The sequence below is a fragment of the Rissa tridactyla genome, chromosome 1, assembly GCF_028500815.1.
Source record: "Rissa tridactyla isolate bRisTri1 chromosome 1, bRisTri1.patW.cur.20221130, whole genome shotgun sequence".
In the NCBI taxonomy this organism is placed as follows: Eukaryota; Metazoa; Chordata; class Aves; order Charadriiformes; family Laridae; genus Rissa; species Rissa tridactyla.
This window is the reverse complement of record NC_071466.1, coordinates 126926364-126951736: the sequence shown is the minus strand read 5'-3', so window position 1 is coordinate 126951736 and position 25373 is coordinate 126926364. Positions and strand designations below refer to the sequence as shown.

The 25373-nt window shown below is 40.5% G+C and overlaps 2 protein-coding genes across 7 annotated transcripts in view; one reads left to right on the top strand and one right to left on the bottom strand.

Annotated features, from left to right (window-relative positions):
* Window positions 1–174: 174 nt before the first annotated feature.
* On the bottom strand, window positions 175–9606 carry BLZF1 (basic leucine zipper nuclear factor 1). 2 transcript variants are annotated; one of them, XM_054213766.1, is made up of 7 exons: window positions 9525–9606; window positions 7526–7582; window positions 5956–6395; window positions 5093–5292; window positions 3317–3445; window positions 2504–2723; window positions 175–1622 (listed from the first exon to the last, which is right to left on the bottom strand). In XM_054213766.1, the coding sequence occupies exons 2-7, from the start codon at window positions 7542–7544 to the stop codon at window positions 1437–1439; spliced, it is 1194 nt and encodes a 397-aa protein (XP_054069741.1). In that variant the 5' UTR covers window positions 7545–7582; window positions 9525–9606; the 3' UTR covers window positions 175–1436. The 2 variants fall into 2 exon arrangements, with proteins under 2 accessions (XP_054069741.1, XP_054069731.1); XM_054213756.1 differs by lacking the exon at window positions 9525–9606 and adding an exon at window positions 9331–9516.
* Window positions 9607–9681: 75 nt separating this feature from the next.
* Window positions 9682–25373, top strand: part of NME7 (NME/NM23 family member 7) — a 92960-nt gene continuing 77268 nt past the window's right edge. For 4 of the 5 annotated variants that reach the window (XR_008467170.1, XM_054207231.1, XM_054207211.1 and 1 more), the window contains exon 1: window positions 9682–9765. Coding sequence is in view for 3 of the 5 variants with exons in the window: in XM_054207231.1 (XP_054063206.1) it covers window positions 9763–9765 (3 nt within the window). In the remaining 2 variants the exon portion in view is untranslated. The remainder of the gene's footprint in view (window positions 9766–25373) is intronic. The other variant, XM_054207246.1, reaches the window with a different exon arrangement.

The window sequence follows — 25373 nt, the reverse complement described above, 5'->3', positions numbered from 1 at the left end:
ATCTAGCAAGCAAATGCAGGGGGAAAGTTTGCAAAAGTTCCTGCTATCCCCCTAATTTTAGTAAGGTACAAAAGAAGCATTTCTTGGTTCATTACCTCAGACCAGTACAGTGAAGGGTTTCACAGTTCAATGTCACGTAATTCCTTTTATGCTGCAGAGAACACTACAGCTATATTTAATCCAAAATTGTAACCTGAAAGCAAGCAAAGTTTATTGTAGTTTTCTTCATGCAAACCAAAGCACGACCAGCAACAGCAAGAACTTATAACTTACATATTCTGATGATAGTATGAGATTCAAAGGAAAACTAGATAAAAGTAACCATTTCAGAAACACTTTTTCCAAACTAGACAGCTACATATGATAAGTTCGGGATTGAAACTAAGAAATTAAATGCGCATTTGCATCCTCCTATCTTTCCTCTTTGCATTTGCAATGTAAATAGGCTTCTTTGGATTTAGCAGATTATCTGCTAAAATTTCTCTTCGAGCCTACATCAAGATTATAAAACCATACAAGTAAAAAAATATATTTTTTTACCAGTACCTGTGCAAACTTAGTGCTTATCTTCAGCTTCCTCTAACACCCAGGAAGACCTCCAGGAAGGACTGAGTTCTAATTCTAGGTCAGGTTTCAACACCACGTACTAAAGGAGGTATATCAACCTGTCTTTGCTGAGGATCAGCTATGCAACAGCTTCACTCTAGAAGCCGAAATAGATGGAAAAGCCATTATTTTGGCTTACGGAAACACAAGTACCTCTCCCCACACAGTTTTCCAGAACCCATTTAAAACCAGTTACTATTTATATATTATAGCTAGAGTTCATTCAAGCTCTTCCACCTCCTTGCCAGGAGGGCCGCAACACTGCATATGCTCTTACTTTCAAAACTTACATCTATGAAAAATCATTGCACATATTCCATTTTATTACTAAATTTAAAAGGCTGAACATAGACTTGGGGACAGTTCATCACCTCGGCTAAGATTAAAAAAAAACAAACAAAAAACACATGGAGCTGACCATTTTCCATTGCCTTTTTTTTTTTTTTAGCATAACCTATTAGCACTTCATTTAGAGTTACACTTTTGTCTCCCTCTAATGAGAAATTCATTGAGATTTGCTAATAAAACTGTAAACCTTAAATAGTCAAGGACACTTCTATGCCCTACAAATTGGACCAGCGTAACATTTTTCGTCTTGCCTTTGTAGAAGACAAGAAGTAGCTTTCCAGACTGAGAAGTAGTAGAAGTATCCCAGAGGCTAAGGAAATCCTGTCAGTCCCTAACCTCAAGAGATAGAGAAGCAGAAACTGCATGATTTTCAGTGTTGAACCCAGCCATTATGGAAAGAAACAGGAAAAAGGGAAGCCTGCTGAACATCGACTAGTGTAATTCTTCAGAAAGAGTGCATGTGCGTTGCATTGGCAGTGCTTTTAAAGGGCTATCAGCTCTCCTTGACAGTGATTGCAACAATTGAAAGTTACATCTTCATATCTTGTATATGGGTGAAACCTTCCAATATTCTTCTTTGTGGAAAGGAAGGAAGATGGAGAAGTCTCAGAAAAAGAAACTTCTGCTGATGTTTCTGTACGTGCAGCTGGATCCAGTACACGTAGCACCTAAGGATGGAAAAGTTGAGAATGAAAATATATCTATTAAGTTTAATGGGGTTTATCCTTCTCGAACAGCTATGAAGGATTTCTGTTCAAAAGCAAGTTTTGTCAATTTTTTTTTTCAAGTTGAAAACTAAAAATCCATCTATCCAGACCCTCAATAGAAAGGCATTAAGTACTTTTAAAAAATTAGTAACGTCCATCAGAAATACAGAGTATTGTATTGAGAATTAAAAAAAATAAATCTAATTGTTTTAGCAGAGTTGAGCAAAAACAGGCAAGAACACCACAGATAACCAGGCAACATGAGCCTCCCGCTGCTCAACTATTATTCAATTGCTTCCAGGCTAAACTGATAGTCTAGTTTGCTATTTAAATACCAAGCTTTCTGCAGTGGAACCCTATCTTGAAAGATAATCATACAGCTTCTGTGTTTCCACCCACTTTCAACAGAACCGATTTTTAGGGCAATAGAAACTACTGCTGAAGTGTCATGACTTATTTCTACCTGAACAAGATTTCTTCTCCCACTTTGTTTTTAAACTCAACTAAGTGTTTTCACTTGGCTTCCTCCTGACACAGTAATTCTAAACAAATTTTGACCCAGTTATTTGTGGTGCTAGGGAGAGAGAAGGAAACAGCAGGTATCATCATATTACTTATGTTGTTGTTCTTATTCTTCCAATTTTACTTTTTGGTGTTTTTTTAAGTTTTTGGTTTTTTTTTTTTAAACTTTTTTTTAACAAGGGAAACAGCTCTATTTAGTATGTTTCCCCTGCATATAGTTTTAAAAAAAGGCATAATATTAAGCAGTTGGCACAAAGCAAGGAGTTTCTTTCTGGAAAGAAGACTCTGTTGACAGACTGAGACATATGAAGAGTTCTTACCATTTCAGCCATTTTCTCAGCAGGGGTACTGCAGAACTCCAGAGCTGTTGAAGTCTTTTTTGGACTGTTAGTGCCAACATCTCCAAGAAGACGCGAGCTTACAGCTTTGGCTAGCTTACAATTCACAGTTGCTAGCTCTGTTGTAGTGTAAGGCTGGGCACTAGGATAGTATGTCTGTTGTCTCCCCCACTGAAGAGAAACCATCAGCTCCTCCAGCAGCCTGTGCAGAAAGGAAAAAAGCACTAATAGTGGTTTTTTTTTTTGGTACTCGCTACCATCAGTACACAGCATACTTAAGAAGAATCATCTCCTCCAAAGACTTACTGCAAAAGCCAAATGTTAACCAAAAAAGGAAGTTTTAAGTGTTTAAAAACAAGGAGGCAAACAGGCTATTCTCCAAGACAAGGCCTCACCAACACAGTATTTTAATACTGGTAAAATAATTTTACATCTGTCATGATAAGCGTTAAAAAGCCAGTGTGGGTAGAAGAAACTGTATGTTTTAGGAAGAGACAGGGGAGACATGAAGTCAAGACAGTAGTGATTGAATAGAGAAAGTCTGAGGACATGAGAGATGTCAGTTCCAAAGTATATGACCCCTAACACCTCCAGGGAACAATGAAGAAAGAAATACTGCTACTTTGTTTTTTTCAGCTCTGAGACTGAAGAGTGACCATACTATCCATCAGCATAACTGATTTTTGTTGAATATCACTGGAACAGGGGAAAGTTATTTGATTTTTCCCTGGGCCAGAATAAACTGGCAGAAATGAAAAGTTTGCACAGACGCAGTCTGGATTAGAAAAATCATACTTCTGTGTATCAATCATCTCTTGACGGAACTGATCGCGTTCATTCAGCAAGTCCTGGATTGCACTTTGTGCATCCCTGGTTTGACGCTGAAGAATTGCTCTGGTATTGGTCAGCTCATCAGCCATAACCCTGCAAAAGAAATCTCCAATCAGCAGTGTAAGAAGTGAGCAGTTTGAAAGTCACCTTTATTCTACTAAAGACCATAATTTGTCAACCCAAACTAAGTATTAGGTTGCTGTTCTCACCTCCCTTCCCCATGCAGGACCTATATCAACCTGATTACAAAGGACATGTATTAACAGCAATTTCTGTTCAACTGCAGTTAATACAAGTGCAAGATTGCGTTTTGACTTGCTGAGTTTAAGCAATCTTATGTCACTTAATACAAATCTAGTAACAGACATTTTAAAACACCTTGAGTATGTAAACATGGTGGACAAGCATCCAGACAGATAAAGCTAATTACATTTTGTTTTACTAACACAGTTCTCACAAGTATGCTGTAATCATGTCTTTTCCTAGTCATCTCTAAAGATGACAGCTATGGCTACAGACTGCATTCATTCACCTCTTTGCCTTTCTCAGGGGCAGAAACTAGACGTTGTAGCTGACAGATATGAGTATTGAAGAGCTACAAATGAGACAACTGTTGTCATATTTTGTTATGCCATGAGACTTGGCATGGACCCCTCAAGCAGATATTTCAAACGCCTGCAATACTGCAAATGCAAAAGCCGGAATGACCTTTAAAAAACAACCAGTTAGAAATCTGAGATCTCAACAAAACCAGAATGTTACAATATCGAAGGGTGTTACTCTAAGCATCATCACACTGTCATTCCTAGAAAAGACTTGTATCCCTGATCTCAGAACTCCTATTAATGCTAAAGAAACAAGTTAAATTAGGATAGTAACAGTTGCCTATTTACATTCACTCAATACCCTGAAACTTTTTAAAACCAGCAAATTAGAGAGAGGACACCGTATTCTATTACCATCTCCTTCAAGCAGTAACGCCTTTTTGTAATCTGTACTAAGCATCATAATTAAAATTTAGTTAGTTATATCCAAGTCCAGTAAAGGATTAAAAATCCTAGAACACTATTTACAAATCTGGTAAGTCAACTATACCTAACAAGTTAAAAGTCTAACCCGTTATCAAATGGGATTTTGACATTCAGACCAGTTTAAGATTTACTCCCGACTTTTGCTACCCATTATTTTATGGTTACAGAAGTAACAGTAAGATTCTTAGCAGGAACACAATCAGTGCTTAATGAAAAGGTGCCCTTACTCTTTCTTCCACACTGAGCTGCCCTTCCCAGTAGATCCCTGAATCACCGTAAGCAGAGTACTTAACCAAATCAACTTCTTCACACATTGACGATTGCATCATACTTGGGGGGTGGGGATGAAAATCAAACTAATTATCTTTAAGACAAGTCAAGACAGCTGTCCTGGAAGACATTTTTAAACCCTAAACTCCACACAGTCTATTGGAGTTAGGAACTTCTCTTGCTATGTTGACAAGAGCTGTACCTAAGATTTTAGGAGGTTTAGGACCCACTATTATCTCTGAAAAGCAGAACTACTCAGATTTACGAGTAGCTTACTTTCTTTGTACCCTTTCTGTATTCTCAAATTTCATAGTAGATGTCAGTGTAGCTGCGTGGCTATCCTCTGCATATATAAGCACATTGCCAGGCATTGTAATGGGTGTATGTAATAAAAAACTTAAGGAGAACGCTCTTTTAACAGTTCTGTAAGAGGGAGTACCTGCTTGCCAGGAATTTGCTTCGCCACACATCACACTGTATAGACATGCGCTCTAGTTGTTCAGACAACTGAGACATATTCCGGCCCAGGACTTCATTTTCTAGGATTAGCTGATTTTTTTCACGAGCCATCCGTTCAAAGTGATACTGCAGATCATCCCCAACAGAGGCAACAAGCAATTTCTTCAGCTCCCGATTCACCTAGAATTAGACCAAACTGTCTTGTAATTACCAATATAGAATGCAACACCTGCTTCCAGAATGCAGTGCAAGTTATTGCAAATTGCTAAAAATAAATTGCCTTTCCCATTCCAGAATGGGACAAATCCAATGCAGAGACAATCCACTCCATTGAGCATAAACATTGCTTGAGACTAATGCACATTAAACACGTTTTTGTTAAAATTCTAACAGAGGCCAAAGAAGAAGAATGAAAGCCTGCTATAAGAAAAAGTTTCAGTAGTATTCAAGTCCTGACTCAGTAATATAACACAGGATTAGACAAGACATCCACAAATTATATGATGTAGAAAGTTACAATCACCCCTTCTATGGCATAACATTTTGAACTTAGCAGTTGAGATGAGGAGCTTAAATCTTTTTCTCATGAAAGATACATTTCCCTGCATCCCTCCAATGTGTTTCTCTTGTCTTCAAGCCTTTGATACTTTTATCTGTTGTCAGAGAAGCACCACTGGATTACTTAGATGTACTTCTACTCTGTATCATAGCTAATAAATTCAAAAGGGAAACTATTTGTTTCAAGGCTAGTGTCATAACAGTTCTCTTTGGCTGCATTCACAAACTGTCAACATAAACCAAAGCAGCACAGCTGTGAGAGAAAAACACCCTTTCATTTCTTACCTCTGTCTGTACACGAAGCTGATTAGAGAGACCTTCTTTATCCTGTAACAACCGCTTTTCTGAATTCTTTAGCTTTTCAATTGCATTTTTCAGCTCTGTCTGTTCTTTCTTGGGATCTGCAGGTCCATCTGACTGATGGAACGTGTCTCCTTTATGTCCTACTGATTTAGCTACCTTAGCACTTTTAGTTGGAACAACATGGGTGATCGCTGCTTTGGGGACTAATATACGAATAGCTTCAATCTCCACTGATTTATCAGCAGGTACTTTCCCTAGCTGCAGAACTCCAGGACTCAGGGAAGAGACTGTCTTTTTATGTGGGCTGTGGTGGATGTGATTGTTCGTAGTGTTGGCTCCAGTGATTACTTCCACCGATTCAGCTGTCTGCTCTGTTTCCATGCCATCCCCAGGTCCTCGGATGGGTGATGAGGCATCATCAGCTAAAATTAAGAAACAGTGGAAGGGAAGTTTACCACCTTTCACTTTGTTATAGTCTCATTGTAACTCTTCACTTAATTTCTGTACTCCAAAGTTACAGATTTTAATTGCACACTGCATGGGTAAAATAGTCCTTTGCAGCAGCAATTATAAAGCACGCATTAGAAAAGTCCTTATTCAAGTGTGCATCGCTCATTAATACTAACAGTACAAGACACAAACATTGATCTGAATTGTATTAAACCTAATTTCCTGCAGATTAAATGCAGACACAAAAAAGAGCTAGTACAGAGAAAATTCTTGACAATGTTATTCACAGGTTGAAAGCAAAATCAGGTTTTGGGAGTTGACAGAATCAGAGCAGTCTCATTTTAAAAGCAAGAATTAAATGAAAAGCAGCTGTTAGGTACATAGCTACTAATATCTTAAGAAGTCTTGCAGACCTTTTGAGTACTATCTACCATGTGTTTTAGTTGTCCAAGTGAAGGTTTAAGAAAAGCCAAGAAGCCAGTTTGGCTTCATTTCTAATCAACAGACCCCAGTATTTCCAGTAATGCTGCTTTCTGCTCCGAATTCCCAATATGCATGATAATGTTTACTAAAATCAATTTTATTTAAGTTCACTAAGTTTTCAGCTGAATGAAATATTACTGTAGTAGTTTTCACACAACGGGTGAAAGCAAGAAAGTTTCTTAGAAATAGCTACACATACTGCTTTTTTCCTCATACTGCAGGCAGTAATGTGAGCCTGCATCCTCTATCCAAATAATGAATTTCAAAAATGTTGTAGTAGCACCATTACATTGGCCTACTTTCAAGTTGGCTGAATCAGTACCAACAGGTTCAAAATACTAGAGGAGGACTGACAGACAAGCATACAGACAGATTACAGTACCAGTGACAAACGTGGTTTTCAACACAAAGCTGGATTAGAAAACCACATTCAATTAACTGTTCCGTCCAGGTGGCTCTGATTTTCACTGCAATAAGTCACATAGCTACTTCCTAATAGCTGCATAAAAGGAATAAGTTTAAATGAATGGAGTCTGGCACACAGTGTAACTCCGGTCTTTAGAATTCAAATTAAAGTGCTGTTAATCCAGTCTGTTTAGATATCATGTGAACCACCTACCTTTTTCTACAGATGTCATTTTCTCTTTAGCAGCCAGCTCTTCCCATCTACATATGTCTGAGGAGAAAAGGAGAGGAGGGGAGAAAGAAAGTCTTTAGCAAGGTAACAGTGATAATTAATCTTGGATTACCCTATTTTCTAGTACAACCTCTAGACTCCAGGTCAGTAGCATAGTGGAAAAAAAGCACACCAAAACAAACCCCAGAAAAAAACTCAGATTATAAAAACCACACCAGGAGTTAAAAGGAGAAGGCCTGCGAGCCTTCTGGCACTTGTTTCTTCTTTCATTAAGAGGTGGCCTTCAACTCCTATCTCTTGCTCCTCATCCAGTTCCAGCTTCCATTCCTCAAATTTTTCTTTCTGGTCTCCCTCCATTTTTCAGTGAGCCTTCATCTTACTCTTTAAAACTCTGTGACACTCGTAGAGTACAACTGGAAGCTGTATCATGCCGTGCAGAGATAAACTAAGATCATCACAGAACCACAACAAAGGGAAATCCTACACTGTCCTTAAAGAAGACCAAGAGGTGCAGAGGAAACAGCGGCAACTGCACAGTTGCACAATTGCTTTAGCCCCACTTGCTAACACAACATTTTTGCTAGAGCCAATTCCCCATCAAAGCAGGAGTCAGTGCCCTGAATAGCTGCATGTGCTTAGTTTAAGCCACCAGAAAAATTTTATCCTCAGTTTGGCCCAAACTGCCATCCTGGCCATTTTATCCCTTATCCACCAATACTATTGACCAGTGCCTCCTTTATCCAGAGGTCCATCCACATCCAACTCTCCAGGCTACTTTCCTCCCTCTTCCAGAGTCTGCCACTAACTACTTTAGTTTGAGATAAGTACATCCCTGGTGGCTGTTTTTTTTCCCCTTCAGTTCTCACTGTGTCATTCATTTAGTGGCTAGTCCAGCCTAAACCCCAACAGAGAGAGATCAAGGGAGATCTCCCAAAGCCCTTGCTTCCTTTCATTATACCACTAACCAAAAAGATTTAACTACAACTTTTTTGACTTCCACTGCTACAGCTCTCTGCCCTGAAAAGATAAAGGTAGCAGCAAGCACATTACTGCCAGCTTTCTAGATTTTGTTTTGGTTTTGTTTTTGATTTGTTTCACAGAAGGTAGGTTTATCTTTTGTGATGACCAGAAGACAAAAGAAATTACTTCCCCTCAAGTTTTCTCAAACTACAACTGTAGAAACATCTTGCTATCTCTTGCTTCAAGAGTTATGTTTTTACTCATTTAATATCACGATGTGTTAATCATGACTACTGTTCATTCATTTCTGATTGAAGATTTCTACTCATTCAAGGAGAATGAAAATACGAGTATTCTTGCCTCTTCCTGAGCAGCTCAACAGAAGACCAATTATGAGCATTTGGTCTTATCCACTTCATGTAAGACCACCTGCTGATGATCCTGCACCTTCACTGTTCGTGTTACAATACTGTTCTTACTGTCCTGTTACTTGAAAAGTCTCAGTGTAAGCCTCTGCACGCCGCCCCCCCTCGCACCCCCCACTTTATTACATCTCTATAGGCAAAAGTCCTTCACTGGTCGAATTGTTAACCGCTGCACTTCTCAGCTAACATTGTGCCATACAGAATCCCTCACATGACAAACAACGCAAGGAAATCCTGTATTAACACGGCTGAGTCACGACCCACGAAGGCCCCGGAAAACCAGCCCCAGCCAAGCCCCGGCCGCCCAGCCCCCGCCGCGCCTGAGCTACCAGGGGGGAGGAGGTGCTCCCCCCCACCTCAGCCCCGCAGCCTGCCAGTAAGAGAGAGCTGGACGTTACCCACCGCTCGGGAAAAGAGGTTCCTCACCCCACCGCGGCACCGGCCAACACGGACCAAGACCTCCCCCGGCCGCTCTCGGGCTCCGGTCCTGCTGCCACCAGGCCGGCCTCAACCCCCGGCCGCCCCAACCCCCCTGCCCCGGCACCGAGAGACTGGGCCGCCCCCCGGGCCGGGCAGAGGGCCACAGCGGACGTTACCGGAGCGCGCAGCACCACTGTTGCAACAGTCCCTGCAACTGCCACAACCGCCACCTCCCCCAGCTTCCGCTTCCTGCGGCGGGCGGAGCAACGTCACATCCCCCTCTCCGTCTCACCCAATCGCTAGGCCGTGCGCCGGGGGGCGGGGCTTCGGTTGCCAGGGCGCGGCTTCGCGTGGCGTCACGTCGCGCTCGCGGCAGCAGAGTGAAGCGGGCTGCCAGCTGCCGCCGCCATCGCCATGGTGAGCGCCGCCGCTGGGGAGGGGGTGGGAGGTAGGGACGAGCGGGGTCGGGGCGGGCGGGGGTCAGTAGCCGTCACGCCGGCCTCCTTCCGCAAGGCGGCTGCCGAGGCGGGCGGCGGGGCGAAGCTCAGCCCCGGGGCGTGCGGTGCTGAGCTGCCGGAATAACGGCGGCGGGGCCCGCCCGGGGCTCCCCTCAGGGGCTGCGCTCCCGTGAGCGGGGAGGGGAGGGGGGTGCCGCCGCTGCCCCCCGCCTGCTCGCCCGGCCCGGTGTGCGCCGGTGAGGTTTGGTCTGGCCGTTCCCCTCGCTTTTTTTCTGAGGGATCTTGCGAGGCGCAATGCGCGGGTAAATTTAAACCGCCGTTAGGTCTCGTTGATGCCCAACTAGAAGGCGGTTCGCGCGTCCCAGCCGCCCTGAGTTAGGAACAGGCCGGTTCGGAAGCTGGCGAGGGAGCCAGTGGGAAGGCAGATGGTGGATTTTTAGAAGGGAACGCGTTTCAGGTGCGACCGTCTTTATTCTTGCCCGGATCGTCTGTTTAGTAATGCACAGAAGATGACAGGATGTGGTTGCCGGGACACTAATGAAAACACAGTTTGCACTGATAAAACAACTGACTGAGTCCCCTTTGCCGAAGATGGTGTGTAAACCACCGTTTTCCAAAGCTGATTAAAACCCAACAACTTTGAATCAAATTTTGTACTCAAACACGATACATAAGAGCCTGGCTGACGCACCTGCTACCGTGCTCAAGCAGCTCAGATTTGCCCCGGCTCCTCCAGCCTGTGTAGCAGCTTTGTGTGCACCTTGCTTTCAGAACATAAACTCAAGATCAGCATTTGCCACTTAAGGAGGATTGCCACTGTTCATTTTCAAATACAGGGTTTATAGGTCTTTTGTTTAATCCAGTCAAAATTGTAATTTTCTGTTCCCATGTTGAATTTATTCACGTCGGTAGAAGTCATCCTTTGTGAGTTCACACAGGCGTCACTTAGGTAAAACATTCACTGTGTTGTAGTTGACTGTGACTATGAGTGTGATCTGTTTCTAACCTCCCTTTATTTCTGAGGTGACACCAAGTTAACCAATTCATTAAAGCAGTGTTGAATTTTACAGCAACCTCTAACAAAATGTTTCATGGCGGATTTGTTTAATTTGTTTTGGAAAGCCTTCAGTGACAGGAACTGCATGATCTGTTGACATAATGCCATTACATGATGATTTTTATAGTTCACTGAGTTTTTTTCCTAATATATGCTATGCTGCAAATGATGCAGTGATTACTTGTCCTGTCCTTGGTGGGTATGAAGATATTCCATTTTTGTCTTTTTATGTGCAGAACTTGAAGATTATAACTTTGCCCTCCTCCTTTCACATTATTCTACACTAAACAATTTTTGTTCTCCTAACATTTTCCTACTGATCATGTGTTTTTAAAGTTTAGATTTTTTCCCACTGTCTGCAGATTTCTCTAAATGTGGTGTTTGACCTGTACATTGTTTGCCAACTGCTGTGTGTTTCACTGCTGCTGAACAGAGCAAAATACTTGTTTCTTGTGTCTTAGATCTTCATAGTGCCAAGTTTGCCATCCTTTTTTTCCCAACTGTACTTCATTGCACTCTCTAATGGTAGTCCACTGTAACTTTCGGGTTTTTTTCCTGTGTTTTTGTTGTCTGGCTAGTTTTTCCACTTGCATTTGAATTTGTTTTCTTGGTCATGATGGTCATCATTCGTGTCTGTCTCTATAGAATTTTCAGATCGTTATTTTGCGTCCTGCTTGTGTTTACTAAACTGCTTGCAATCTTTCCCACCTTAGTTAGCAGCCCAGATTCTGAAAGTGTGCTTTCTCAGTTTCGTTGTCCGTGTAATAAGGACAATACGGAACAAAGCTAGGTGCATAACAGATCATTGTGTAACCCCATTTGACTCCCAGTGTGCAAGAGAAGTATTCCTAATTACTTCTTCATATAGTAGTCATAACTGCTCTTCAGTTTAGGCCATAATTCCCTACTCAGCTTGTCAGACTCTCAGGTGACATAGATTAAAAGCCTGATCAAAGCCAAGTTTGTCACATCTGTGGCTTCTCCTGTGCTTACTGTGTCAGAAAAGGATTTGTTCTTGACAAAAATTTTGTTTTTGACAAATTCATGTTATCTGCTTTTTATTATCATACTGTCGTCTTAGATGTTCAATGACTGACTGCTTAATAACTCGTTCCATTATCTTCCCAAAGACTGCAGTTAGGTTCACTGTCTCTCTTGTGCTTCTCCAGTGTCCTGGGACCTCACTCTCTTTTGGTTTGCTCTGGCCTTTCAAGTGTTACAGAGTCCTGCTTGTTTCTTTCATACATACAAAGCCACCGATTTTCCCACTCATGTACACTTCCTCCTTCCGGTTTCCTAAAATACAGTAAGAATAATTTGGTAGCTAGAAGACGACGGGAAAATAGATATTTCAGGAAAGTGTGCTACCCAATTAGGTATGGACACAGCATCCCAGGAAAGGGATAAGTTACATGACTGTTGGACGGTACAACTTCACACACCTGATCCATCTCAAACATTTTCAAAACATTATTTCTCAGGAACAATGAATCAAAAATGGATTCCAATGGATTCAAATATTGATCTACAAGCTGGATTTTAGCCTCAGGAACCTAATTATCTTCTGAAAGTAATGAATTTTCTGCTAGAAAGCCTGGCCAACTCAGAAAAAAACTGTTACAAGTCATATCATGGCCACAGAAAGAAAAATGTAATAACTTCTAGTGGAGTCAGTTTGGAATGTATTTGTGTTAGACCCTGTACTTCAGTCATATGGAAGCAGCACACTGGAAGTAGTTGTGTGTACTGTAATAGTGGGTGCATAACTGTGGTGGAAGCTAAGGTAAGGGGAGAAATGTTCTGAAATATCCTTCAGTTATTTGTCTTTCTATGACAGCACTTTGGCTTAAAGGTCTGCTAATCATTGGAAAACAGTTTTCATTGTCATCAGATGACAGTATTTCAAATCAGCTCTCATGCATTCTGGTGTCTTGATTGTACATGTATGACACATGGCTGCTGTGCATGGTGAGCAGTAAATTCCCAAAGGGAAACTTGCTTATCTCCATCTGAGATGTGCTGTCTCACTTGGCTGCTGGAATGCATTATTCTGTAATGGTGCCTTTCATGTAATCACATGCAGAGACATATTGGACCGTGATGTTAACAATGTTATTTTCTTTTAATTAATGAGTTTTGTGCACCCTGACACTTGGAAGTGTTCCAGATACAGCATTTGCCAGAGAACAATGGCCTTGGTATGCAAGCAGCGTGTCACACAGATACAGAGCATTATTGCACTTGGAAAGGCTGTACATAGGTGCAGTTGGGTAATTTCCTTTCCTTCCACTCTTTAAAACAATTATTCTTGCCCCTGCACATCTGACAACTGCAGTCTACATTACAAAAACCCTTTAAACAACAGGATAGAGGAATATTATTTCCATCTTGCCCATAAGAAAATCAAAGCACATAAAAGCCAGGTGACTTGTCTAATATAATGCCATCTGGCTTTTATTTTGTTGATGTAGAAGTGCATAGTTAGTGGAAGTTGAGTGTCTAACTATTTTAGTTATTTTTTCAAAGTTGGGGGAAAATATATATGAAGTAGAGTCTCCTGGGGTAGGTTGCCAGAGCTTGCAGTCATGCAGTTTGGACCACAATCTTCAATATATCTGGAGATGAGCAGTTCAGTTCACTTCAACAGAAAATTTTGCAACTTATATGTTTATTGTTGTTATTATTATCATCAATTCATTGGTAAAATCCCCAGCCTAGGGAATAACAACATGGAAATCCTCAGCTTCGGGAGGAAAAATGAGGAATTTTTTAAAACTTCATTGGTGGAAAAGACTTATTTCATGTTTTGGAAAATGGAAACTTCACTAGAAAATGGGAAGTGAATCAGCCATTTCTAGAACTTGACAATGTTGAGTCCTGGGTTCCTCATGGTCCAGTATATCATGATGGGATCATATTTTCAGCTGAAGACTTTATAAAGGCAATACAGCTCATGGGGCAGCTGTGGAATATACCTTGGTTTATAAGAGTTTCATTTGGGAACCAGTAATCTCAACCATACTGGATTAGCTGGTAAAATGGGATAACTTTGGTGAAGAGCTGTCATTCAGAGCTGATCATATAAACTGACAATACTCTTTGCTGCTAATAGACTTTCCTGAACAAGTGCATTTTAAGCTCTTCCAGCAAAAGATGCAAATATCCCCAAAAGCCACTTTCCTAATGCTTGAGAAGATTTGCTTCTTTGGTCTTAAAACAAGACTCAGTCTCGCTAGAGTGCGAGCTGGTGATGACATTGATTTTTTTTTTTTTTTTTTTGAAGCTGCTAAGTGGCCCAACCCTTTCAGTTGTAAGCTTGCATGACAGAATCAATCACAAAGACAAATTTCCTTACTTAATGGCTGTCAGTTGCAGCATTTCATCACAGGGAAAAAAACCCAAACATTGTATGCAGGATGAGGAAAAAATAAACAAAACGCTGTCAGGTAGCCTTTAAATGCTGATTGCATAATGAGTTTTCCTATGAGCGTCAAAAATATGACATGGTTTCTTCTTGAACTAGTGTTCCCAAATACCGCTAATTTACTTCTTGAGCAGATAGGCTATGTACGTTGCAGAAGATGTAGCTGATAAAAAAACAATCTTTGTCCCTCTGTCAGCCAAATGAAAATTGCTAAAAAAATAACTCCTTTGTTCCAGGAGTTTATTTTGGGTTTGACACTGCCATCTTTATGACATTACGTGCTATATAAAATACCACCCTGCAAATATAAAGTTGGCAGGTTCAGAATCCATGGGATAAATTACCTCCTACTCTAGCCAAGTCTTGGCTTTGGCTTGCAGGAAGTGCCACCTCTCTAAAAGTAATTTAAGATGCGTTATAGGTCTTCTGATGGAGTGGCTCAAATAGTTGACAGTATGATAGTCAAAGTTACCTAGCATTACCTAATGATAAATTTGACACCAGTCTCCCTTTATCACCTAGAGCTGTCTCTCCAGATTCCTTGGGTTGTAGGTGCAGTTCTTAATATCTTTGACACATCAGTTCTAATTGTTTGTTGTTTTTTTCTTTTTTTATATATTGTCAGAAACTGAAGAAATTCAGGAATTACTCAGTGAACCATTGTCAGGAATAAAGAAAAGTTACAAACTTTCCTTTCAGTTGGCAATAAAAAAACAATAGGATTTGATGACAGAGACAGTGGTTATTTAGAGAATTGTTCCAGGCAGATGTGATGTGGATAAAATTTATACTTAAGAATGTTGTGTCAGAGCTCTTGATTTTTCGAAAGGACATCTAGACCATTGTTAATATATGAACCCAACAGATCTGCGTAGGCTCTGGTGAAGCTTGGAAGGATGGACATTACCTTTGGGCAAGTTGTTGCCAAGCTATAATAAGAATCATAAAGTTATCATTTGGGTTGGATGGGACCTCCAGCCTGCTCAAAACAGGTCTAACCAGACCAGGCTGCTCCAGGCCATGTCCAGGCAAGCTCAGAACATCTCCAAAGATGGAGATTGCACACCTCCTCTGGGCAGCCTGTGCCAGTGTTTGACAACCCTCTTGGTAATTTTTTTTTCCCTAATATGTAACTGGAATGTCCCATGTTTCAACTTGTGTCCTTTGCCTTTTTTGCTATCACCATGCACCTTCAAGAGGAGTCTAGCTCTGTCTTTTTGGTGTCTTTCAGTTAGGTAGTTGTAGACAGCAGTAAGGTCATCCTCAGCCTTCTCCTCTCCAAGCTGGCTACCAGCCTCATCTCACGTGTCGTGTTCTCCAGCTCCTGACTGGAGCGCCAGGTCTTGGTGGCCAGTGGCTAAACACTATGAACTGAACCTTTTGTCTTTTTCTGTTCAATAGTGTCTGTTTCATTTAAGCCAAGGGAATAGTGTGCCTCTGAAAAGTGTTTTTGGCTGTTCAGTTGAGCATTTTAGTGTTGGTTTATAGCATACCCAGGTGGGATACTCTGTTAATCATTAACTGGCCGGTGAGAAACAGTGGTAGTAGGGAACACCTATTGCTGTGAGTCTGAAGGTGGCTTTTCCCATGAACATTGACCTTTAACTGTAATTGTGGCTACCAGGAATAATCACCAAAAGTACTGCTTCCTGGAAGTAAGCACTATGCTTGGCCTAATCCTCCCAAACTATTTTGTGTTCACTTGTGTCCTTACACAGATGGAAACCAGAGGCACTGGTGCCTAAGCGTCACACCAAGGTGTTTTGTGAGTGGAATCCAGTAGTTCTCTCCCAGCCAACAAGATGGAAAGAAAAAACAGTGTAAAGTTTGATAAAGGGAGTAGATTTTGTATTGCTGGGCTTTGGAACACAGTGCCACAGCTTAATACTGAGAGCGTAGCCTGTACTTGCATTTATAACAATAAGAATATTCCCTGATCAGATGAGCACATACAAAAGGTAGAAATTCTTTTTTTCTCACGCTGATGCCTAATAAGTATGTTCCCAGTCTGAGAGAAACTCTGTGAGGTGGCCCTTGCAAGTTGTGCTGCAGTGGACTGCTCTGATATTCAATTAAAACATGAGTCATTGGCATTTTTGGAGGGTGGCTATCGAAGAGGGCCACGTGCCCCTGCATCAGCAGTTTTCCTACGTGGAAGGGCTTCATCACCCAGGCTGTGGTGACCTGTGCTTCATAATTTAATAATTTCTACCTCCTCTTACAAGTTTACTAATTTTGAGGCATAGTGCGCTAAGAAGAGATAGCAAACAGAGACGGCTTCTTACTGGTCGTTTCAGAAGTTAATTCTTGAGGTTTAAATAAGGTGCCCAACCTGTCTTTGGGCACCAGAGGGTGCTCCTGTATTTGCAAAGAAGTGGCTCTCTCCGGAGATGTGTTCCAGAGAGTCTGTTGCATGTTCTTTATTTGCATGGGATTCTTTAATAGTTATTGAAGACCTTAATTATTACCTTAATTTTTTTTTTTTAAAAATCACACTTTTTCTGCAGGATATTCTAACACACTTGGAAAGAGAGCCACATATAAGAGAGGTCTACACATGGGAAGGGAGGAGATGTGGGCATGCATGCTTGTGGCTGTGTACCTGTTCTTCCATATGACCACATGCACGTTTAAGTATGATCCTTCACTTAGTATCCCTCCTAATTTTATTCTTTATATATATTCTTTCTCTTACTGTAGTATCTAGGAGCAGGACTGTATTATGCTGTATGTTTTCTAGTTACATAGTAGCAATGCTGTCCTCACCCTGTCTGATGTTCTCTGTTGTGACACGCTCTTTGATAACCGTGGCCTCTAAGTCTGAACACCCCCAAATCACTGGGGAGGAGGAGGAGGGGAACTGTGGTCTGGGTCCAATCCTTGCAGCTACTGATGTTCTGGACTAGCAGCGGTTCCTGGTGGCGACTGCGGAGGCCACAGGCTGGGCAGCGTTAGCAGCCCTGTTCTGACTCTTCACATGGGTGTCTTGTTCCTGTGCTGCGGGGAAGGGTCTCCAGAAGCAGGAAATGAGGATGAACTAACTGAGCTGCCACTGGCATGTTTTTGGCAAAACTAAGGGGGATTTATAATGCTTAAATAGCATGGATGATTTAGCTATTAAATCTTGCTCTCCTTCTGTGAAAGGAATGATGATGATTATTCCCATTTTACAAATGGATAAAGTGGTAAATACGACCTCCTTTTTCTAAAAGTGCTGAACATCAAATGCAGTAATGCAGGGGGCAGCTGTGAAGGTGGAACTAAGCAACTTCACCAAAACTGTGTATGGGACTGGAATCTCTTAGTCACTGTCTGCATCCAGCAGAGACCTTCGCATCTCTGGGGAATAACATAGCGTGCTCAAAACTGTGATGACAAAAGTCCCATGCTCTGGGAGAGAAATAAATCTTTGAATTGTAGAACAAATCTTCATAAGATGAACCTGTAAAAGCCTGTTAGGATTGGCAGAGTTTAAGAACATGATTATACTTACGTACTTCGGTTCCTCTACCCCACAGAAGTTTTTACTTTTTGACAACTTTACTAATAGGAAGTTGCTGAACAGTTTTTATTATGAGAACTTCTGCTCACATGTAACTTGTCATTAGCCTGACTTCAAAATAAAGGATATATGCCCATGACATCTGTACTAGCTGAAATCTGGATCTAGTCCAACTACCTGAAAATTAATATTCGACACAATCTGAGAAAAAATAGTATTTTAACATCAACATTTTGTTAAACAGTAATACAGACAAAATACTTGCTTTAAGTGTTTACAGTGGTGAAATAAGAAATGTGTCGGCAGAGTTTTATGTCTGCTTCATAGGATCATAAATTGTTACTTGACTGTTATAAACTCTGTTCAAGGTAGATGCAGCATGTGTGGTCTTTACAACATTCGCACAAACTCCTGGGTGCTAATGCTTGCGGTATCGACTGGCTGAAAAACCCTCTTTCTCTTATCTGTGATTCCAAGGCAACCAACCGCTTCTTGTTAAAAATGCTTTTCAGAAGATTATTATGATCTGAGATAATCTGAAGATGCTGTAGGCACTATACTACTTTGAAGGGCTGTTGACAGCTTGGTTCAGGATTTGTAGGTGTTTTCTTTCAAACTTCTACTTCCAGCTCCTCATAACTTTCTCAAATTTTAATCATTCTGCTTGAAATATTCCAGACAGATTCTACTGGAGATTGAAAATTTAATGGAAGACTTGAATAAGAATGTTTGGGGCAAAAAATTGAAAACATTTCATAATCCAAATCCAAAAAAAAAAAAATAATAAAATTCAGTGTTCCTCTGAAGAGCTTTAGAGCTGAAAAGGCTGGAAATTGAGAGCTGAAATTTTGCCAGAGGAACACTCTCTATAAAAGGAAACTACCTTTGAGTATTGCCTTTATTGTTGGGACAAGTTTTGAGCCTTTCAAAAATGTTTTTCCTGTAAGCACATTATAGGTTGAATTGTGTAATGGGATGTGCACAGCTCAATGTATGTATACCGCTGTTTCCTTTTCTGGGATCACATGCAGACCTAACCTCATAGTTCAAAGTCAGAGACCCAGCATTCAGCAGCTGACCATGGCAGCATTAGTTCTGCCACTATTGACTGATTAGGTGCAAAGCACCTAAACTTTATGCTCAGATGTAATTATGTGAGATGACTTGTGTTACAAATGCTGTTCTGAGTCAGGGAACAGCTCTGCTTTTGCTAAAATCACTGTCAGACTCTTCTTCAATTAGTGGAGGCAGATAGGCACGTGCTGAGCAGTACTGACTACTCTTAGAGGAATTACCTGTGATCATGTAATTAAGATTACAATAATATAGCTTATGATCTGCAGCTTTATAAAGCATATCTTGTAGCATGCATCAAATGGTCACATAATCCCTTAAAGGCAAGCCTTAGCTGGTGTTTTAAAACTAAACCTGTCTTCACAGACCAGTAAACAGCAGTATGGCATCCTTCATGTGTTTTAGAGAAGTTATCTTCCATAATTAGAAAAATAACATGAATCCTGGAACTAAGTACTTAACTATAACATGTAATTGCAGAGGACTGAAGTTAATAGTTGAGGATTTGAATTCTGGATTCTCTTATATAAGAGACTGGGGAAAAAAAGGAATAGGTTACACTAATCATGCCTACACGCTTTGTAGGAAGCTTGCAGAATTTACATAATCTAGTAGTAAAAGAAGATTTCTTGCTTAGTAAACTGACAGAACAGCCAGGTAATTTCGCTGATGTGAGGTGGGATTGCAGATTTCTAAATCTGAGAAGAAAAATTCAAGACCTTCAGCTTTCTAGAGCTGTGTTCATCATGACCCCTGTGGAGATGATTTCCTCAACGGAGATCCCCATCCACAAGGAAGATTGACTTGGTTAGTGCTACAGAGACAGAAGTATCCCCATGTTACTTGGCAACAGGTGGTCCAGGCAGCAATAACCATATGAACGTATATAGTCCAAAAGGCATCTCTAGAAGCCTAGGTACCAATAACGTTAGGATTCAGATAACTGCGGATCTAAAAGAAGTAGCACCTATTTGGAGCAGGGAAAATATAAATGTAAAAATGTAAGTGTCTGACTCAGTAGATTTCCAAAGACGATAATGAATTTTAATAATTTAACCAATACTTAATTAGTTTGAAATAGTTGTGTAGAATTTGTGTGAAATTTTCAATAGGCAGGATTTGTTTTCTACAAGGAGAGGATAAAAAGAGATATGCTTGCAAAATTCACCAGTGAGCTTCTGAATATGAAGTTTAGATTGAGAATCATCTGTAGACAAGACATTGTCATGGAAATTGCAGTTGCCAGATGCTTCTCCATTTGAACAGTGATCTTTTGATTTTTTTATATTTTTTTCTTTTTGACTAAAGAAAAGCCTATTGAGAAAGCGGTGGGAGGTCCAAGAGCAGCGAGGGGGCTGCAAAATTGGAGTTCTAAAAATTATACCAGATCGTGTGTCAGAAACATGAATAGAAGAGGAGGAAGAAAATGAGTTTTAAGAGACAGAGCTAATTGAGTGCTCTATCTACACAGTGTTGTGGATTTAAGTTTTGCCTGGAAAATATCCTGTATTACAGGAACTGTGAAGGTAGAAAATGGGTTGAATCACACAACTTAATAAGCATGCACTGCCGAGGATTCATTTTGGGATTTGAGGAGCATTACAATGCTGAAAAGGAGAGCACTTTCTGCCACTCAGAATGTTATTTGTTAAATACTACCAGTATGTCTGAAGTCTCTTGCTTCTGTCTTGCAAAATTGCTGATAACATTTAATGGCTTAGCTACTTCTGCACTTTTTTCCTTGCCTTTTCTTTCACAAATGGAGATTTTTCTTTTAAACAATTATTGGTGATGGAAGATTACTTGTCATGTGCAAATAGAATTTTTCATACAGCTGCTTTCAGCCAGTTTGCCTCAGAAAACCAAAGTTTGTGTGATCACAATCTGCTTGGGTGTATATGACCACTATCTTGTGTCCTAAGTTCCACACCCACCCACCCCAGTAAGTTTGTAATTTACAGACAAATTTCAGTCAGATTTGCAGAGCAGTAATGATGTTCCTCCAGGTTTCATGAGAATGCTCTAAAGCATCTTTCAAAAAAGACTTCAGTGTGAGCTCAACCCTAGTTAGACATCAGAGAATCCAGGTGGTTATGAGCCTTTATTCAATGCCTGAGCTGAAGAGAGGCTGTGGCCAAAACCGTCACAAAATAGAGAACCAAGCCTCATTATTTCTTGTGCTTGCAGAAGTACTTGTCATTTAGTAATGACAAGGAGTCCCAAAGAAAGGCAGAGAATAGTGGTTGGGAAGTGTATTTGTTTAAGATTGTTGCCTATTTTAGTTAAACATACTGTCCTTGTTCAGTCAGACTGAAGGGCATACAGTGCCTGGAAACTACAAAGATGGACATGTTTGATGAAAAAGCAAGTGGTTTGCTCAGTGATAAAGTGATACCGTACATTTCGCTAACCATTCCTTTGCTCTCTGAGATGCGTCTCGCTGTAGCAGTCCAGGCATAGATTGTATAAAAGGAAGTTAAGCTGTGTATTTTGTATAAGCTAGAATTGCTTTACAGCTTTTGCAATGCCTTTTATTTACTAGTGCCCAGAGTGTGGCAAGCCCTCCCATAATAAGTATTTTGTTACAGCTGGAGAGAAGGAGGCACAAAATGTTAAGTTGGCGTGTCAGAGATTGCACAGAAGTCCACGAATAGCTGGGAATGCAGGAATCCCAGTCCCATTTTCTATTTTCCATCGACCTTTATTTAGCAAACCAGAAGGTCGTTCATGATTTCTGCTACCCCATCCCCCCCAGGTGAAAATTGATTGCACAAATGGAGAAGTGAAGCTCATTAAATATTTTGGCATTTATTAATGCCATTTAGCTTGACATGTCCTGTTTGATGTCTTGACTTCATCATTTTATGTAACATTTTTTAGAGATACCAATTGTTTTAAGTGTTTTTTCCTCTTTTAGCTTTATAAACTTATCTGCAGGGGACTGTCATATTTAAGATATCCTTACATGACAGAAAAGGACTCCTAACCCACTGGTTGAGACAATCATTAAAGCAAATTGAAGTTACATTTTTTTTTATCTGATGTTCTGAGTTCGCGAGCACTCAGTGCTACTTGGAAAGCTGGGCATACTGCCGGGCCTGCGGTTCCCTAGACAGATGCACCTAAAAGCATTCAGCTGAAAATAAAGCAAAGCTAGCCAGACATTAGAGTGGGAGAACAGGAAGGCTAATAACAGTGAACCATTTAAAGCAATCGAAGTATTTCTGAGTCTTAAGAAAGCAGATGATACTGTGACAACGCTTTTACCTATGGCCTGCTGGGGCAGTATAAGAAAGACCGTGAGTAGCTGCTTTTGTGGACGGTGGAGATAGATCTGGCTGAAATTCGTGACTTTTGCTCCTCAGACTAGGAGTTTATCAGTGACTTTCTTTTCAGTTGTGCTGAAGTCCTCTCACAGTAGAGTTAAATCTGAGAAGTGGTGATTGGTCTGGAAGATGAGTGATCAGTGATTTGTGAGCTTTGAGGAACTGTTTCAAATAATTAATGGGACTTAGGTACCTGCTGTTAGAGGTTGATCATGCATGTACAAGAATAACTTCTCGACTCAATTCTGAGAATAATGTTCTTGATGAAGGCAGCTGGTCAGGTCCCCCACTTCAGCCTACTGTCTGAAGAGCACGAGGCCAACATCTGCCTAAGGAATGCACCAACACATATGGCAACAGTTATTTTTTGGTAGAACCTACAAAGAGGAAAGACAAGGAGACAGATACCTGTTGACCAGCCATTTCAAGAAATTATATTTTTTGCCAAAGAGAGTGGTCGGCAAACTCATATGCCTTTGTGATTTTTTTTCTAAAAGATTTTTCTAAAAGATCTAAGTTGTTTTTTTTTATATTAGGAGAAATACCCATTCAGTGTGAGAATTGATCCTGTCTGCTGGTCCATCCTGTTCCCAGTAATTTTCATAGAAACAGCCTGATTCTTAACAGCAGTGCTTCACTGCAGGTTTTCCCTGTGACGCACAGTTTTACAAAATATAGAATATGGATATCAAGATGGATCTTTTTGTCTCTGATTCAGCTTTTACTGAGGTTTGTGCAGTCTTTTTATTGCTTTGCTGGGAGTTGATTCCGGTCCTTTCATTCTTTTTCTTTCTGGTCTGATTTCAGAGTCACTGAGTCACTGAGAAAATCGAAGGAGCAGCAGACACTAAGCTGCCCACTTAAAATGTAGCAATACTCTTCATGACTCCTAAACTCGTCCATATGTGGGCAACAGGCCAAGAGCCTGTGTCAAATATGTCATGCATATTGAAGTTCCTGGTAGCGTATATAAGCCTCATAGAGACCAGATTGCTAATAGCATGTAAAGATGCACTTTCTAGATAACTCAGGGCTTTACTAATTTTAAGAACTATTTTGATACTGTTTCATGTGGAGTTTCTTGAGTAGTAAGCTACAGGGGTTATGATACATTGCAGGCTGCTAACTAGTTTAAGTTACAGGTGGTTTTTTCCAGTCAATTACAGATCACAGAGATTACAGCTCAAAAGCATGAAGTGACACACTGGCAGAAAAAGATTAGCTTCAGGCTTACTGATGGGACAGAATTATTTGCATAATGGAAAAAAGAAACTCATGCAAACGGCCAGATCTTAGTAAAGATATGTTGCATGTATAATTGTGAGGGGAATAATCTAAACTACCCTTCCCTTAGACTGTGGTAAGTCTGAGAGTGCGTATGATCAGCAGAAAAAAATTCTCTAGCTTCTGATTCCCTGTGTTCTCCATTGTAAGGGAAACTCTAGGATGAAATTTCTAGTCAAAACTAGAGGAAGAGGACAGAAGTACTCACCCCAGAACAGTAAAATAGTGTGGCAGTCAGGAGGTATCTTGAAGCTGGAAAAAACAAATCCATATGTATGTTATGCATGGCTCAGACCAGAGGGATAAAATTGTTTTTCTGCCTTCCCATGCAAGTTCCTTAGTCCCTGAGCTACTGTTTTGCTACTGTTGCTTCTCATGAAAAACGTTGGAAGATCTGCTTTTGTTTTATTGCAGAACAGAAGCCCTTTGGAAGTCTGAAAGGTTTACAGGACAGGACATTTTCTGTCCAGCTTGCTAAGCATCTGCTTTTTGGTTATGAGCTTCCTTGGCAGCTATGTTCCAGACAAACAGTTTCCCTCTACAGCAGTTTTTTGTGAGCACAGTTCTTTTATAAATGCTTGGATTTAGCTTCTAGAAATTAGTCCCATGCTAGCTAAAGATGACTGCTTCCCCCATCACTTTCAGAACTAAGTACAAAATTTAATTTTTTTAATTCAGCTGTACTTCAGTAAATGTTTCTCATGTGCACAGAGCCATCCTACTGCATATTAACACATGCTAACATAAACAAAAAAGCATAAGCTAGCAAAACCTACACATGCATCCAAATGTTTTTCTGTGCCATTTGTAGAAGAAGGAAGAAAGAAAAAGGTTATTCTTTCCATATTCACAGTAGGTGAACTCTTGACATTACAGATTTCAGTGGCCCTAGATTTTACTATGGAAGGGGGCTGTAAAAATTGAGCTGAAGACACCTACTCTAAAACTATCATTATGTAAATATAAAGTGCACAGTCACTGATGGATTTTTTAGTGCTGATGATTTTTTCCACTGATGTGAAAAGTTATGAAAAATTATTTCTCCCCCATTAGGTATTGCTTGGTTAACTATGTAGTCATGAGAGCAGAGGCTATGTGTGATTTTAGTGAGGGTACAGGATAGAAATTAATGGAAACTAATGCTTTAAAGTAAGAATTTTCTGAGTTATAATGTATTTATAGATTCATTTGATTTGTTATTACTCGAGCTGTGCACAGTGATGTGATTTCACTAGTGACTCGTGTGTTTCAGCCATTTCCTGGGGGAATGAGGTGCCGGGGCTCTCTGGTGAAGAGCTGTGAAATCTTCCTCTTTTGGGACTCAGTGCTGGTCTGGAGCGGTGTGGTGAATTGAACATCACACCACCTGACAGGTCATCGCTGGTCTCTAATCACTCTCTGCTCTGGACAGTTGTTTTCTCTCTGAGTTTCCTTTGTTAGGAGGATGCACAGGAGCCAAGGATGAAACGTAGCATGTCTCCCATAGATCTTTCTCATCTTTGAGACTCCTTCCCACATTGCAGTCTAGGGCACACTAGAGAAAGGGTATGTAAGAAAGTTGTTTGTCATACCAGTTCCGTTGATTAAGCAATAAACTGATTGAAAGTAAATGTTCAGGAAAGATAATTTCAGGGCTGTGAAGACTTAAAATTTTATTGCAATCCTTACGATATTGATGGGAAATGGACAGGTTTTTATGTTTGGTTTTTGCCTTCAAAATCCTATTCCTGCATTAAATAAGTAAGTAAAAGTCTCAGTTTTCATTTAAAAAGATGTATTATGAGCTTCATATGTACTCATTTTTTAAAAATTATGATTTTAAATTGGTTGGTATTTTTGATGACTTGGAGTGGCCGTTTTACAGTGGTGCCTGGCAAGGGCTCACCAGAATATATTCACA